Source organism: Aquarana catesbeiana, linkage group LG01, assembly GCF_042186555.1.
Source record: "Aquarana catesbeiana isolate 2022-GZ linkage group LG01, ASM4218655v1, whole genome shotgun sequence".
Taxonomy (NCBI): domain Eukaryota; kingdom Metazoa; phylum Chordata; class Amphibia; order Anura; family Ranidae; genus Aquarana; species Aquarana catesbeiana.
The window spans coordinates 760156936-760171826 of NC_133324.1; the positions used below are offsets into that span (position 1 = coordinate 760156936).

The 14891-nt window shown below is 40.9% G+C and overlaps 1 protein-coding gene across 1 annotated transcript in view; it reads left to right on the forward strand.

The window, feature by feature from the left end:
- The window catches only part of TMA16 (translation machinery associated 16 homolog), a 158278-nt gene extending 143722 nt beyond the window's left edge, over nucleotides 1-14556 (forward strand). The window contains exons 6-7 of the mRNA XM_073606073.1: nucleotides 7326-7368; nucleotides 13972-14556. Of these exons, the coding sequence (XP_073462174.1) occupies nucleotides 7326-7368; nucleotides 13972-14143 (215 nt within the window). The 3' untranslated portion in view covers nucleotides 14144-14556. The remainder of the gene's footprint in view (nucleotides 1-7325; nucleotides 7369-13971) is intronic.
- The last annotated feature ends 335 nt before the right edge of the window (nucleotides 14557-14891 follow it).

The window sequence follows — 14891 nt, forward strand, 5'->3', positions numbered from 1 at the left end:
AGAAGGGTGCTGGTCGATTCCCCTTCTGGGCTGAGGAAGTCTGCCCAAGGATGGACAACCATGGACATTGCAGTGCTTGCATGGTAATTGTCAAAATTTCAGTGCATAGACAAGTGTAGCGCTTGTGAATTTAAAAACTTATATAAATTTATAAGAGTAAAGAAACGTCTATGTCGATCAACAATGAATACAAAATATGACAAATTAAAAAAAAAAAAGTCTTTGATGATCTTCAGGTGTTTTTTAGACTGAAAGAGGCTGATGTTAGTCCAAAAAAGTATATAATTCCTTATTCACCACGTGGGTAACGCATGCAAAGATGTGATGGACCCTCCACATAGAGAAAGAGTGAAGGCTTACCGGAAGGATTGAACTCATAGGAACGTACGTTCAATGAGTCAATCTAGCTTGTAGCCCCAACGGGCAATGAGAAGGAAGGGCCTCACGATTAGATGGCGACAAGACTCCCAAACATATCCAGACTCCTGACGGAACTTTAGAATGGATGGCAGACCTTCCCATAGATCATCTCAGATGGATTGCATGGTAATGTCATGGATGCAGTGATCATCATGAAGGAGGATCCATTAGAGGAGAAGCCAGGACCTCCCACCTTTTGCTCGCTCATGTCTGGCGAGAGCATGGTGTGCAGGCCATTCCCCGGCAGTGTGTAGTACCAAGGAAATATGGTATTGATGGGTAAGATTTAAATTACATGCTATGCACTAGCACTGTGATTAATAACTGTAGAATAGAGATTCACATGACATCAGCTTTTGTTTGTTTTCAGCCCTAGGTCCTTTTGGGGTCCCCAATGGAAGTTTGAGGGCATTGCTCTGAGGGTTGAGAACCAACAGTTCTCCCAATAGAAAGGGTAGAGCTGTGACCTACCAAGATTGGGATTAGAATTTATGTCCTTGGTAAGGGGCATTTTCTTTCTTGTACATTACGGGACATAGAGCAGCTATAGTAATTACTATCTGGGTTATATGCCACCTATAGGTGACTGGACACTGGCACACCCAAAAGACAGGAAGTCCCCCTCTATATAACCCCTCCTATACAAGAAGTACCTCAGTTTTTTTTTTTGCCAGTGTCTTTAAGGTGGTGGTCACTGATGGTGATATATGTGCTCTTGCAGCATACTTGGAGGTCTTGATGGCTCTATTAAGAATCATGAACTTCAGTCGGATCCATTCTAAAAAGCTGTCAGCCAAAATGGATGGTACCTGAGCCTCAATGGAAGGAGAGAAGATTCCTCGAGGTTTGCCTGTAATGTAGCCTTACTGCGCTGGACCCTGCATAATGGAACCCTGTGCAGTTTGTTCTGACCAAGGTGCTTTCCTGCAGGGTGCTGTACAGGTCCAGGTGAGTGGACCCCAGATTAAGGGGGGACCCAGTCTCCTAAGGTCTTTTATGACAAAGCTCGCCATGATGGGTGAAGATTGGACTCCTGTTATGATCAGTGTTGCGTAATGTTGCATAAACACGTTTCATAAATGCATGCTCGCTTATTGCGAAAATGCTTGTTTCCATGGGCACATGTTGCATGAATGGGTGTGTACAGCGCACGCTTTTATATTTTGCCTAAATGCATAGTTGCATAAGTGCATGCTTCCATAGATGCATATTGCTTAAACACATGCTGTCATGTTTTCATTTTTACTGCATACGTATGTTTATTTACATTAAGCTGTATACATATGTACTTGTGATCCTGGGACTACATACATATGCTTATTTGCATAGGACTACATGCATATGGGCTTATTTGCCTGGGTGCTTGTTTGCCTGGGGGTACATGCGTGTGTGCTTATTTTCCTTGTACTGCATACATAAATGTATGAATAGCAAGAATACTTGTATACCTGCATGTTTGCATACCTAGGTACTTGCATACCTAAGGGGTTGCATAGAGGTAAACCCACATTGTTTTAGGCCTGCATCCTGGGAGGACTGTATATTAGTTTGGATAATATAGTTGCTTCATTATTTTCCTGTTATACCAGTTAAATGGTTCCAGAAAAGAGAGGCAGCTGGGGGATGCAGGGGCACCGCTCTCAGGTTCAGATCTGAGCCACTGTGGTGTTTGGCATTGCAGTGTTTCCTGGCGCATTCATTTTTCATCAGACTGCGGCCGCATACCTTGATCATTCCTGATCTTGGTTGATCAAGCCTAAGCAGGACCAAGCATGGTTAGTATCTGGACTGCCCGAGAATACCACATGCTGTAAGCTTTCCCCACCTGGGTGAGGGAGGCATCTGAGGCTGCTGGGTTTTGAGAGGCCAGAAAATCGTAGGGCAGTCTCTGAGGTGGTTTGTTCCATCTTTAGCAGGCAGAAACCTGGTAGGTCAAGTACACCTCTTGAGACTGTCTGGGTCTGTCACAGAGTCATCAGTCTTTTGCCTTGCATTTGCTCTTGGAGCAGAAGTTATGGGCTCATTATTTTGAGACAGTTAAATGGTAGCAGTTTCAAAGCCAAATAGGGACATGTGAGGTCTATCTTAAGATCTCAAGCTACTGAACAACCTTCTATTTCAGATAAGCTTGACTGTTCAGTTATAACCTCTCTGCAAGAGGTAGATTTCAGGGTCCATAATCATCTGTAAACGCACATCTTTGTGTGGAGGTCTGTTTCCAGGTTCGTCAAAGATTTTTGTAATTGCAGTGGAAAGCCGGTTTGTTTGTGAATCTTTCCTTTGGGTTGGCCACAGCTCCGGAGGGTTCTTAAATTGTCTAGCCCCAGTGCTGGGCTTGCTGAAGACACCTCAATAACCTTTACCTCAATAATCTTTGCTCAGGAAGCAGTCAATTCCAGGGTTTCCTTTGATATATTTCTACAGGAGGAAGCTATGTTTAGGTCAAAGCACGTTTTCTACATACATCCCTACTCCAGATCTTGGTAGTGGTTCATTCTCTGTCTGGAACTTGAAGATCCAGGCATTGCATTGCTGGAAGGCTCTGTTCCGGGATGTTGCCAAGCAAAATTGGTGCTTGATATTCTTCCTGTTCAGGAATTTGGAAAATAACCACTGATGCCAGTCTCTCTAAGTTGACTTGAGGCTGGCTACAGTTCAGTGGGCTTGGTCTCTACAGGAGAGAATACTGTCCAATAGCTTGTAATTTTTGGCCAGTATGCCTTACTCTGGAGTATAGGACAAACCTGTTGTAAGTTCAATCTGGAAATGCCCAGAGGTCATGTGACTCACGGAGGTGTACCACACCCTGTCTGGGACAGTACCGGTGCTGTCTCTACCGCCAATACATATTCCAGATATAGGATAGTGGCAAGGGGAACTCTGCAGGGGAATCCTAGATTCCAAGTTCTACAACAGTTTGGGACAGGTGTGTCCGGGACAAGAGTCCCCCTGCCAATAAGGGTACATGTACTGGTAACACCTTAAGGTCTGGTTCTCCCTTATTTGACGACTCCCCCCCGTTTCACATTCTGCAACATCTTTTGCAAAGAATCCGTAATGTGGTAACACTGATATTAGTGTTGGCCGAATTAGACCGGGGGGCTTGGTACACAGGCATAGCGAGTCTTGCAGGGGTTGCTCCTTTGGACACTCCCAATCCAGCGGGAGCTGATGGTCTTGAGTCCTGTATCTCAGCACGGTTGAGCCCCTGGAAGACCGCTTCGGGGAACTTCAATTACAGGACTTGAAATTTTTTTTTTTGCCTGGGGTTAAGCCAGGAAATGGCACCCGCAGAAATATGTGGGTGGGAGATTTTCTTTTTCTTTCTCCAATCAGTAGAGGAAAGGAGTTTGGCCTTAAGTACCGTTAAGGGTCAGAGTTCGTCCCTATCCATTTTTTTTTTCCATGGGCAGTTGTTTCTCACTCCTTGTTTCATACAGCATGGCCATTCTTGTGTCCTTGGGCCTTGAATTGATCTTGACTGTCCTTGCAGAGGCCACTTTTTAAACCAATCAGGGGATTCTGTTGGTCTTTTTATCTCCAGAAGTTGGTTTCTTTGGTTGCTATCACTTCACGAAGTGGAGTGTCAGAGTTGGCGGCTCTTTCATGCAAGGAGCCATTCTTGGTCTCACATCATAAGGTGATGTTGTGTCCTCATCCATTTTTATTGCCTAAAGTGGTTTCTAGTTTTTCACTTGAATCAGGACAGTGTCTTGCCTTTTATTTTTTTCCTAATCCACAGTCGGCAGGAGAAAGATCGCTATCTACTCTAGAGGTAGTCCCAGGCGCTCAGGGTCTACTTTGTGCTGCCAGAAGAGCCCAGGAAGGGTAGGCAGTCATCCAGGCCGAATATTTAACAGTGGATCTGACAGTTTATCAATGATGTGGTTTAAATGGCAAAAAACTCATTTTTTTTCTGGGGAGATACTCCCACACCTGGTAGAGAATATCTTGGGCCATCCACCATCGGGTGTCAGTGGTCCAGGTGTACAAGACCACTATTTTGGTCTTTTGTTTATACATCTACGGGGTTTTTACCAGGTTGATGTCAATCACTTAGAACAGGAGTCTTCAAACTACAGCCCTCCAGTTCAGGATCTACAATTTCCATCATGCCTAGTCATGTCTGTGAATGTCAGAGTTTTACAATGCCTCATTGGATGTGTAGTTAGGCAACAGCTGGAGAGCCGCAGTTTGAAGATTCCTGACGTAGAAGATACTGCCTTTGGCCTCAGCGTATTACAATAGCAGAGTAGGTCCTTCTTTTATGGCAGTTTCTATGATGGTGTCTCCCTCCCCTCAGGGGCTTTGCTTTGGGTCATTCCAGATAGTAATTACTATAGCTGCTCTGTGTCCTGTAAAGTACAATAAAGAAAATAAGATTTTTTTCTACAGCTTACCTGTAAAATCCTTTTCTTTGAGTACATCACGGGACAAAGAGGCCCCTCCCCTCTTTTGGGAATTGCTTGCTACAAAACTGAGGTACTTCCTGTATAGGAGGGGTTATATAGAGGGGGACTTCCTGTCTTTTGGGTGTGCCAGTGTCCATTCACCTATAGGTGGCGTATAATCCAGATAGTAATTACTATAGCTGCTCTGTGTCCCGTGTGTACGATAAAGAAAAGGATTTTACAGGTAAGCTGTAGGAAAAATCCTATTTGTTATGCTTATTTTGTTCTTGCAAATGCAAGCACAGTATTGGTATCTGGGACCTCCTATCTATTTAACACTTTGGACCCTGAAATAGGGAGTATCCACAGTCTGCATTTTGAAAGAATGGTAACTGGATGTCGACCAGTTTTGATGCAACAAACCATATATGATACAGGGTCAATTTTTAAAATCGTATTTCTTAGGCTGAGTTCACATATGTGTATTGGATGCATTTTAAACCGCATCCAATTTGCATTATATGTGAATGTGACTCGCTCTCAATGAAATCGGTTCACACATGTCCAGTGCAGCAATGGTACCGTTTAAAAAAGTGTCCTGTGCATTTTTTGGTCTGGTTCAGGTGGGAATCCAGGCAAAAAATTTGCATCAGAAATGCACCAGACCCCGGACTGCAAACCGCAGCTGTACATACACTGTTACCAAAAATATTGGGACGCCTGCCTTTACACACACATGAGATTTAATAGCATGAACTTTAAAAGCAAGGTCCATAAAGACTTGGATGAGCGAGTTTGGTGTGAAGGAACTTGACTGGCCTCCACAGCGTCCTGCCCTTAACCTGATAGAACGCCTTTGGTATGAATTAGAGTGGAGACTGTGAGCCAGGCCTTCTTCTTCAACAACCTCATAAATGCGCTTCTGGAAGGATGGTCAAACATTCCCATAGACACGCACCTAAACTTTGTGGACAGCCTTCCCAGAGGAGATGAAGCTGTTATAGCTGCAAAGGGTGGGCCAACGCAATATTAAACCCTACAGACTAAGACTGAAATGCCATTAAAGTTCATGTAAAGGCAGGTGTCCCAACACTTTTGGTAATATAGTGTATGTGAACCCGGCCTGAATCTTAATGCCACCTTCAGATGAATGGACACTAGCCAAAACAGGCAGGAATCCCTGCCCAGGCATAACTCCTCCCTAGTGACTGAAAGTGATGGATGATTTCCTGAGTCTCTCTGAAGATCTCTTCTTTTTGGGACTTTGTTCCTATTTCTCTAGGCCTAATAATTACACCATTACAGAGGAATAGGCGGGCTCCATCTGGAGGCCAAATGGGAATGTACGCAATCCCTTGGCACAAAAGCGGGGATGGCCTGTACTATATGCCACTCAGCACCAAATCCTGTGGGTAGGGACCTCCGGTGCTCTGCTACCCATTAATTTCACTGGCAGGGTGCTTGGTGCTCCACAGCTCCAGGGCAGTGTTCCACCTTGAGGGGAGTAAATTCCTTAAAGGCCCTGCAAGGCACACCCACTATAATCACATTTTATATATATATATATATATATATATATATATATATATATATATATATATATATATAATTTTGATATAATAAAGTTTTGGGCCTGAAATAGCTTTGCAGCAGGACTGGTGAGTTTAATGGGTAATTGTGACAGTACCCCTTGCAGTGTTCCCTAGGCTTGTGGAGGCTTTGAGCGGTCAGGGCAGTAGTATACTGTGTGTTTCCTCTTGGAGTATTAAATAAGCAGTGACGTGTGTAACAGGGGCAGTGCAGTATGGCGTGCGTCTGCATATGCAAAGGTACCATTTTGACTCTGGTTCCTATACATGTAATTTTCCATGCCTCCCACTGACTCATCTTTTATATTTTACCTAAAAAAATGAGTATTAGTGTATATTGTGTCTGTGCACTAAAAGTAATTTCATTGTATTGTTTTCCTAAGAAATATGCATTTGATGAACAGTTAAATACGGTGCAAATAGGAAACATATTAAAAAATTGCAACTACTGTCTTTTTATTCTACAAGACCTCTGCTTTCAGGAAATATACGTATAATGTTCTAGAGATTTTAAGTCATTTTATGGGCAAAAATTTAGATTTTTACAAGTGTGCAAAAAATGAAAAAAACTGCGCTAGCGCAGAAGTGGTCAAAGAATTGCAATAGATTTCTTTTTAGTGTAAATAAATGATATACATTAAACTTTTGAATGTGCATGGCAGAATCCCAGAGGACTTTTCTTTGTGCCTTGGTTGAAAAACCTTGGTTGACATTAGAGTTTTTTCCTGTTAAAGTTTTGAGGTAGCTGAGTGAATTCTAGTATAAGATCTTTTTTTAATTTTTGTCTTATGACTTTAACAATGAAATTAAGTTGATACATATTTTGTCATTGTGACTGTCATCTGAGCAGGCTGAAAGGGTGAGTTTGAGAAAAGTGTTGAGAGACAAATTTTTTTTGTATTTATTTGTTAATTTTTTCTTTCAGAGATACCAGATATTGTGAATTCAAAACATCTAAAGACTTTCAGGTATTTTTATAGCTTTGTTCTATGCATCTGTGTTTTACTATCTGTCAATGCACTTAGGCCCCATTCACACCTCAAGCTCCAAAACGCTGGTGGAGAAAGAATCAATTCTTCTCTATGGAGCCGGTTCACTTTAAGTCACCTGAAGCCAAACACCTGAAGCTCAAAAACTTCTGTAGCTTTTTTTGTAGCTTGAATCGGGCAGATTTGAGCTATTTTGGTGTGTTTTTTTATTCCCATAGAGATGCATAGAAACGCGCCATTTTGCACGGTTTAGTGAGCATTCGCGCTTTTTGTCTCACTTGTGCGAGCAATTTTTTTGCTCAAACTAAAAAATGTAAAACATAAAATAGCAAAAATATATGAATAAATAAATGTAAGCTAAATTCACAAATGGCTAAAAATCATCATAATTAAAATAAATTAATATGTAATAATACATAAATGATAATTGACCCCTAACCTTAAAAAATATAAAATTATTATAAATAACAATAAACACCCGAACAAAAAAAAAGATTAATAATAATAGTAAATTATTTATCTATTTTGTGTTATGGTGTTTAGTTATTATTGTAAGATTTTTTAAGGGTTAGAGGTTAAGGTTAGAGGTTAATTGTTTATTTACTATTAGTATTCATTTATTGAATTTATTTATGAATATTTGTATTTATGTGTGTATTTATTTTACATTTATTTATTCATTACTAGTAGTATTAACATCTTAATCTAACAAAAAAAAAATGACCCTATGTCAGGAAGCTAGTTCAGCTAATACTAATTCTCATACAGCTAATGCAAACTGTAAATTCTAAATAATGAGAATTAGTTTTAGGGAATGAGCAGTAGCTGCACAAAAATTAGCATTAGCTGCAGAAAAAATGTCATTAGCTGTATGAGAATTAATATTAGCTGAACTAGCTTCCTGACCAAGGGTTATTCATTTATATATATATATATATATATATATATATATATATATATATATATATATATATATATATATATATATATATATATATATATATATATATATTTTGTTAGGGTAACGGTTTAATATTACTACTAATAATAGTAATACTAATGTAGCCATGCCTCCGTAGGGGTTGCTGAATGTAGTTGTTCACCTGCCACCCTGCCCAGCCACAAATCCATCTCCCAGTCACTCTGAGACATAGAACAGTCCATAAGCTTTGTTTTGTTATTGAAGAGATTAAACTTGGATGGGAAATATGGGATGCCCAGGAAATTCAGTGCAACTTGCTTGGGACTTCTATATACACTTCCAGTATATACACTCCAGTCTTCTCTCTAGCACAACACTTGCTGTAGACCTCCCCAGTCCTCCCGACTGTGCTTCACTCACTAGCCCTCCTGGCTGTGACCAGTTGTTTTCCTTGGAGTCTCTTAGTGTTCTCTCCCACTGTCCTCTCATTGCTCTCTCATGTGCCTCTCTTTCCAGGATCTCTTCACTCCTCCTGGATGCACCTGAGCCCCAGCCCAGGGTCACCCCCCCCTAGACTGGTGAGCTCCGCGTGGGCCCAGACAGCCTCCGCACATTCATTCCAGCTGTCAACCCGACAAATCTTCCCCAGCCGGGCTGACCCTGTGTATTTCAAGGAGGCCTGCCCCTGCCAATCCAAGTTGGGGGATTGGTCAAGGTTCCTCAAGATACGATAAGATAAGTCACCTAGCCCTACCCTGAGCCACTCCCAGCCCAGAATTAAAGCAAACAGGCCTAGCCACAGCTAGGCCAACCTAAATTGTCCTACTCTCCAGAAAACACTCACTCTAGCACCTACCTAACTAGAGGGTGCTACACTAATAATTATTGAAAAAATTATTGCACAAATACATAAAAATAATTATAAATAAATGATAAATTTAATAAATGAATACAAAGTAATAGTAAATAAATAACCCCTAATCTTAACCCCAACTCATAATTCTAACACTAACCTAACCTTAACTCTAACCCCTTACCCTAATGAAAAAAAACGGAAAAGCTAAAAAAAGCTGAAATGCATAGCAACAAATGATGCAATAGATGATAGTTTTCTCTATTGGCTAATAAAAATATGTCAATATGCTCAAAAACACGTGCAAGTCACACATAAAAACACACCAAAATCGCATGAAAAACGCTGTGACGCTACGCTCAGGTGTGAATGCAGCCCTAATGTTGAGGACCATCAGGAGTGATTTTAGCCTTTTTCCTAAATGAGGTAAATTTTACAACAAATCCCCATGAAAGAAGCTGCATTACATTACCTTCACAGTGAAAATGCTGCCTATATTCGGGCAATATTCGGGGCTTGAAGCTGCGTATTGCTCTTAGCTGGAAGGGGATTGAGAATAAAGCCGGGTAAACACTACAGTTCTTTTTTTTTTTTTTTTTTTTTTTTTTTGTGCAGTCTAGCAGTTTGCATGAAACAAAACTGACAGCTCCGGTCGGAGGCGCTGTACTAACCATGCAAGATTAGTTCAGTGATCTTCCCTGCTGAGCTAAAGTGTTCTGACAGGGACAGCCCCCCGCCAGAACACTCCAATCAGTGCTCTCTGCCTTTGGCTGAGAGAGCTGATCGAGAGTCGGTCAGTTGCTGGTTTTCCAGCATACACGTCCCAACATACACACAGGCTGAATGTCGGCCATTTTTTTTTTTTTTTTAACCAGCCGTTGTCTCCCAACATCGGGCCCATGTGTACAGGGCTTAAGAAGTAGTCATTTAGCAAGTCAAATGTGGTGAGCTGGGTAATGATTACACAAAAAAATCTAGAAGCATTATTGCAACGCATACATTAATGCTTGCGCTCTCTCACTTCACTTGCCGTTCACTCCTCCCATGTAAAATAGACAGTCTTCCCAAAAGCATTCTCCACTACCTATAACCACCTCCCCTGTGCACACAATCTTCTTTGAATTCTCCCATATGCTTATGATTCCCCTCTGTTCAGTCTTTTTAATTTATATGGTCCACCTCTACTTACCTTCCTGGTTCACATTATTCCTCTCAATATTTCATCTCTGCTTTACATTATCAGACATCCCTGTGTAGCACTACTTCAGACTGACTATTCATGTGTTACATGCTTATCTCACATTGTGCCAAGTAATTTCACCCCTTTACAATTACCAGATTGAGAAGGCTAAAATCAGTGCAGCCATCTGCATATTGTTTGTTGCACATGGCTACAGGTTTGAGTTGCAAACCCCGTGGGTTTCTTTGCTTAACTATTGGTATTGAAAATCTACGATAATATATTAGCTGAATAAATGTAGCTGTATTATAAGTGTGAGTTTTCCATTGTACTGTTTTACAGAACTCTATACGGTAACTCTCCAGTATAATGGGCCCTGTATTAAACCAGGGTTAGCGTTGTGTGCAGTACAGATCATTCATGTAATAACCAAATAAGATTAATGAACATTCCCAGTGCAGTGATTCACCTTTTGAGATTGTGTGTCATGCAGAGATGGCATATGTATCACTCCTGTCCTTCAGAATATGACAGAGACATAAGGAAAATGTTACATTTGTTCTATGATAGTAGTACAACAGTAGAAATATATACTTCTTGGTGTCCTTATTTGTAACGTCAGTATCTCTCCCTGCAGCAAATTCATTCATTATTGGGTAAACTAGGATAAGGCACAATTTGATTCCTCATTGAGTCCAATACATTGATAACACCCACCGTCGCTAAACAGCTTTGCAGATCCTTGAAAGGGGTGTGCAAAGAGGAAGTCAGCAATACCTTGCTTGTTAATGTTGATTATTTCTGGGCCGTGAAGCAAAGGTCCTGACAATTTTGGAGATTAAAGAATACTGAAATATAGAAATGGTGGTTATTCTTTTTTGGACTTTCAAATTTTAACCCCTTCCCGCCGACCGTACGCAGATATGCGTACTCGGCTTTCCGGGGTTATACCGGGATGATGCCCGCAGCTGCAGGCATCATCCCGGTACCGTTGTTTACAGCGGGCGATCGGCTACCCGTGTATAACAACCGATGCGGCTAAAAGCCGCTCGGCTGTTATACCGGAGGAGCGGGAGGGGACATCCCCCCCTCCCGCCGCCTCCCGCTGCTGTTACCGGGCCTCCCATGCGATCGGGAGGCCCGGTGTCCGTTCGGCTGCCTTCGGCGGCTGGGGGCGGGCTGGAACGAAGCTGCGAGCGGCTTCGTTCCAGCCTTCTTGTTGTAAACGCGGAAGCGACGTCATGGCGTCACTTCCCGTTTACTCGGCTGCCAATGGCGCCGAATTTAAAAAAGTACACAGTATTCAGAATCGCCGTTTTCGGCGATCTGAATACTTTGAAGTGTAAAGGAGGGATGGGGGGTCTTTTAGACCCCCCATCCCTCCATAAAGAGTACCTGTCACCACATATTACTGTCACAAGGGATGTTTACATTGCTTGTGACAGCAATAAAAGTAAAAAAAAAAAAAAAAATTTTAAACACAATTTATAAAGTACAAAAATAAATAAAAAAAAAAAAAAAAATTTTTAAAGTGCCCCTGTCCCCGCGAGCTCGCGCAGCGAAGAAAATGCATACGGAAGTCGCGCCCGCATATGTAAACGGTGTTCAAACCACACATGTGAGGTATCGCCGCGATCGTCAGAGCGAGAACAATAATTCTAGCCCTAGACCTCCTCTGTAGCTCAAACCTGGTAACCGTAAAAAATTTTTAAAGCGTCGCCTATGGAAATTCAAAGGTACCGTAGTTCGTCGCCATTCCACGAGTGCGTGCAATTATAAAGGGTGACATGTTTGGTATCTATTTACTCAGCGTAACATCATCTTTCACATTATAGAAAAAAATTGGGGTAACTTTACTGTTTTTGGATTTTTTAAAATTCATGAAAGTGTCACTTTTCCAAAAATTTGCGTTTAAAACACCGCTGCACAAATACCGTGTGATAAAAAATATTGCAACAATCGCCATTTTATTCTCTAGATTCTCTGCTAAAAAAATATATATAATGTTTGGGGTTCTAAGTAATTTTCTAGCAAAAAATACGGATTTTAACTTGTAAACACCAAATTTCAAAAATAGGCTTAGTCATGAAAGGGATAAACACACAAGACTTCTGCTATAAAATTCTTTCACTTGCAAACTGAGGTCATTATAGAAAATTGCTGTAAAACTGACATTTAAAAATATGGAGTGCCATTTCATCCACTTATGTAATTATTGGAGTGATCATTATTTTTGTCTGTAAAATATGGCGTTTTCATTTGGCTTGGTCTTGTTGGTTAAAGCTAATAACCAGTAACCATTGATTACCAAGTTTTATGATTATTTTGATATCATAGATTGGCAGTCTTCAGTCTTGAATTTTCAAATCACATTTTTTATCATAAATTATTACAATATTTGACTTTTTTTTTTTAGAATATCAAGCAGTTTCAAAGTCTAGAATGTGCATTTCATTTAAATGTGATTTCAGTGACCATTGTGCAACTGCAGGTTGTTCTGGCACCTCTAGCCCAACCCTTTGTCTTTCTGTGTTGTCTTCTGCTGTTCCTTGATATGATACTGCAGCCACAGAATAGGTAAAGACCTTGAACTGAACTTTGCATAGTTGTATTATTAGCTGGGTAGCATTAGTGGCTCATTTTGGTCTGTCTTGATGCCTTAGGCACCAGGTATTAGTTACTGGTGATGATTCCTAAGGGTGCCACTTCAGGCTCTTGTAGGTTCTTAAATGCTAACAACCTCTGGGAGTGCAGGCAGGGAAAGAGCTTGTCTCGGCTCCATAGAAGTCAGTGAGGAAGGAAAAGAAGTCCCAGGAGCCTCACATCACACAAAACCCACATCTAAAAAAGTGGAAATGGCCTCAGCCCCGGCTGTGTCTAGGCCACCCACCTGACATTTTTTTTTTTATGTAATTGAGGCCTGCATGGCATCAGTGATCTCCTAATGAGGAAGAAAAAGTCATCCCAGGAGCTGTACATCACACAAAACCCTCATGTAATGAGTGGAAGCAGCCTCAGCCCAGACTGTGTCCAGGCCACAAACCTGACATGTTTTGCCCCACCCACGGGGCTTAGTCATGGCTGCCTAAGCCTCGTGGTTGGGATGAAACATGTTGGAGGTGTGGCCTGGATAGAGACTAGGCTGAGGCTGCTTCCACTCATTACATGACTCATTACACACAGTGTTACAGATTGTATTGGACTAAAGGGCTTTACTGATGTGTTAGGTGGGAATATGTATTTAAATGGAATGGTTGGTGGTAACATTTGTTGATCTGACCAAACATAAAAGAAAAAAAAAAACATACTACTTATGGGCAGCTTAGTATTTGTACTCAGCCTGAACTTTACTTTTCTCAGTCTCGTCCAACCAAGGCAATAAAAATTTCCATTTAATTTCCTATACACAAGGTGTATTTCAATAATGGGGATATGTGTTATGTACTTGTGCTTTACATGATTTACCTAGCTGCTCTAGCCTCTTGTACAGTTTTAGGCACTGAAAGTATGTTTGATTAATGAACCATTTTCTAGAATTCCTCAGGGCAGCTCTGTGCGGTTCGGATAAATTAACAAACTTTTTTTTTTCTCCCCTTCCCTTTTGTTTCCTCTCATTTCACTTTTCAGAGAATGGGATTTGGATCTGAAGAAGCTGCCAAATATTAAAATGCGCAAATTTTCTGTCAGCGATTCACTTCCTAAAAGTGAGAGAGATCTTTCAGCCAAAGACGATAAAGAGGAAGAAAACCTGGAAAATGAAGACAAGTCTTCTCTCGAGTCAGACAGCGGAAGTGAGTGAAGTGTACAGAGAGACTGTTCAAATATGAAAACGGCAAAACTACATAGAAACGGCTTCGAAGGCAATACACTTGGAATGCGAAATGAATGTTATTTGAAATGTGTCACATCTTGCTTAACTGTTATTCATAACAGAACTTCATATACCTAATGCTTGCAAGATCTTTTGGTGTTATTAACCCAGATTGGTGGGAACTCTTCATACAAGGCCCAAGTGAAAAAATAATAGTTTTTCTGATGTGCCATGGCATACAGCTCTATATGTCTCAAGTGAGATGATTAACTGAAGAGTGAGCTTATTTCAATAAGTGTTAGACTCACTTGATGTGCTACAGATAATTGCTGTCTTGAAGTAAAGACTGTGTATGAATTTTAAACATTTTTTTCCCTGTGAATATAAATCTGTATATTTAACCAGGTATTTGTCTTCTATTTGAACGTGTGTATTGTCAATAAGACTGGTATCACTATTGAAGCCCAAGCACTGGACAGGACCTTATATAATTGGGACTTTTAAAATTAAGGAGCCTCAGACAGACTGTCTAGTTTACTAAAAGAAAAGTGTTTGCTTGTGCAACTCTTTGTACATCTGATTTAAAAAAAATGTTGCATGGACCATTATGATGTGAAGTTGCACATGCTTCTCTGCCAATAATTTTTGTGGGTGAACTTTTTCCCATGCAGACTGAGGCGTGTGCAAACACACTCACATGCTCAGATGCCGGAACTGTGTGTTCCTGGGGTTTGAA